The following is a 2,500-nucleotide window of genomic DNA, read 5'->3' on the forward strand; positions in this document are numbered from 1 at the left end:
ATGTTCCCGACAGTCCGGCTCCCCCCGACCCCGGGAGTGGGTGGGGATGTTCTAAACGGATATGTGTTCACCTTGTGATAAAGTCGTCAAATTCACTCAGATTGGTCAACATTACAGAACATGTTGATTTGAACCAGAGCCATACATGGTGGTGGTGCAGTGCAGATATTTAAATGTTTTAAACGGTGAGTGGTGCAGGAGGGTCATCTCAGTGGAGGGCCGGCAAAGACAAAGAGGGGAACAAGAGAGACACTGGGGGGGTGATTCGGTGAATGAATGAATGATAAATGAATCCCCTGACTTGGCTCGCTAAATTACTTAGCACGATGTCGTCCTTGGTACGAAGACACGGATCTAAGAGTCTTCACTGTGTCCCGCCAAACAGGGGTGAAGAGAGGAGAGGGGAAGATAGGACCAGAGGAGAAGGGTAAGGAGAGGAGAGGGAGAAGGATAGGACCAGAGGAGAAGGGTAAGGAGAGGAGAGGGAGAAGGGTGAGGAGAGGGAGAAGGGTGAGGAGAGGAGAGGGAGAAGGGTGGGGAGAGAGCGAAGGGTGAGGAGAGAGAGAAGGGAGAGGAGAGGAGAGGGAGAAGGGTGAGGAGAGAGAGAAGGGAGAGGAGAGGGAGAAGGGTGAGGAGAGGGAGAAGGGTGAGGAGAGGAGAGGGAGAAGGGTGAGGGGAGGAGAGGGAGAAGGGTGAGGAGAGAGAGAAGGGAGAGGAGAGGGAGAAGGGTGAGGAGAGGAGAGGGAGAAGGGTGAGGAGAGGGAGAAGGGTGAGGAAAGAGAAGGGAGAGGAGAGGAGAGGGGAAAGGAGAGGAGAGGGAGAAGGGTGAGGAGAGGAGAGGGAGAAGGGAGGCGAAAGGAGAGGGAGAAGGGTGAGGAGAGGGAGAAGGGTGAGGAGAGGAGAGGGAGAAGGGAGAGGAGAGGAGAGGGAGAAGGGAGGCGAAAGGAGAGGGAGAAGGGAGAGGAGAGGGAGAAGGGTGAGGAGAGGAGAGGGAGAAGGTCGGACCGGGAGCAGGAGAAGGGAGGACTGCGCAGGGTTCTGATGAAGGGGTTATGCCAGCATGACCAATCACGCCGGTAGTAATGCAAATAGACATTCTGTGTTTGTATTGAACGGCTCCATTATTGAGTGAGAGCGATCCATTATGGATGAAGCCGTCCTCTGCGTCCTCTTCATGAGGAACACGAAACGAGGGGAACACTCTCAACCAGCGAGGTCCGGCCCGCACAATTGAACACATTTATTCTGTTTGTACATCGGCGGTTCATTATTGATCGCGCCCCGATCAAATATTGATGTGGCAAATCATCATATATCGAGGAGCATGACGGGGGCTGTGGATGGCTGAGGGGCGCCTTCAAAGCGCTGCTTGATTCACCGCGCCGCGCACGACCCTAAGCCAACGCACGCGTGGGAGGGCAACACTGATGGAGGGGCTTTGAGTGACGGAGAAATCCACGGACCACAGCCAATGGGACGAGGCGAGGCGGGCCACCACACAGCTCTATTCTGCAACGGTGCACTCATTAGTCAGTCAATTTAATATTAATGACCTTAATCAAAATGTCGCCTATTTTACCGTACTGCACTTGTACGTATATATATATATATATATATACATACACAGAGATGCCCTAATGGAACAGTTTGTGTATCTGAGTGTAAAACAACAAACTTACACTTTAGCTCATGGTTTTCGATACTTTGGATATTAAGTCCTAGAGTTTAAAGGGGTGATATCATGCCAGAGGGTGGTGTCAAACGCCTTGTAACGGCTAATCACACTCACATCTGGTGGCATAACATCACCCCTTTAATCTCTGGGACCCCTCAGGGCTGAGCGCATGGAGGGGCTTTAAGCTACGGAATGATCCTCGGACCGCCGCCGCCGGGTCGGAGCTGCGAGGCGGGGTCCGGACCCCAGACGTTCCCGGGTCTCACCTGAGGCCGTACAGAACCGTGCCGTCTGGGTGCAGGCGGATCATGCGGTTCTTCACGGTGACGCCGTGGACGAAGGACTTCTTGTCGTTCAGGAAGTAGGTGTCGGGCACCCAGAGCTGGTCGGCCACGCGGTTGTCCAGCGTCAGGTTCAGGGCGATCTCCGAGTAGGACAGGCGCTTGTCCCGCCACGCTTGTTGGAAGTACATGGTCAAGGTGTAGTCCTGGGAGACGGGGGGGGGAGGAAGAGGAGGAAGAAGAGGTTTAGTGAATCCAGACACGGACAATACTTTAAAGTCGAAGCCGCACACCCGGAATCATCGACGTACCACTTGATCCCATTTCATCCCATCCGATCCCGGTAAACCCGTGTAATCAGAAAACTAAGAATGTGTGACGACACCGGCCGAATACAAATTATGTCAAGAACAGGGAATTGATGAATTGGCATGGATTTTCTTATTTCATTTCTAAATCGATATCTGGCAGAAACGTCCATCTACAGCCAAGCCAAAAGAAAACAACAACAATAACAGAACGGTATTAGCGCGCGGCGGCGTGC

The 2,500-nt window shown here is 53.0% G+C and overlaps 1 protein-coding gene across 1 annotated transcript in view; it reads right to left on the reverse strand.

The window, feature by feature from the left end:
• Positions 1 to 2,500, reverse strand: part of gabrb2a (gamma-aminobutyric acid type A receptor subunit beta2a) — a gene marked incomplete at both ends in the record, with an annotated part of 21,681 nt that overhangs the window by 8,850 nt on the left and 10,331 nt on the right. The window contains one exon of the mRNA XM_079744814.1: positions 1,942 to 2,162. Coding sequence (XP_079600940.1) covers positions 1,942 to 2,162 — 221 coding nt within the window. The remainder of the gene's footprint in view (positions 1 to 1,941; positions 2,163 to 2,500) is intronic.

The sequence above is a fragment of the Pollachius pollachius genome, assembly GCF_949987615.1.
Source record: "Pollachius pollachius genome assembly, chromosome: 10".
In the NCBI taxonomy this organism is placed as follows: domain Eukaryota; kingdom Metazoa; phylum Chordata; class Actinopteri; order Gadiformes; family Gadidae; genus Pollachius; species Pollachius pollachius.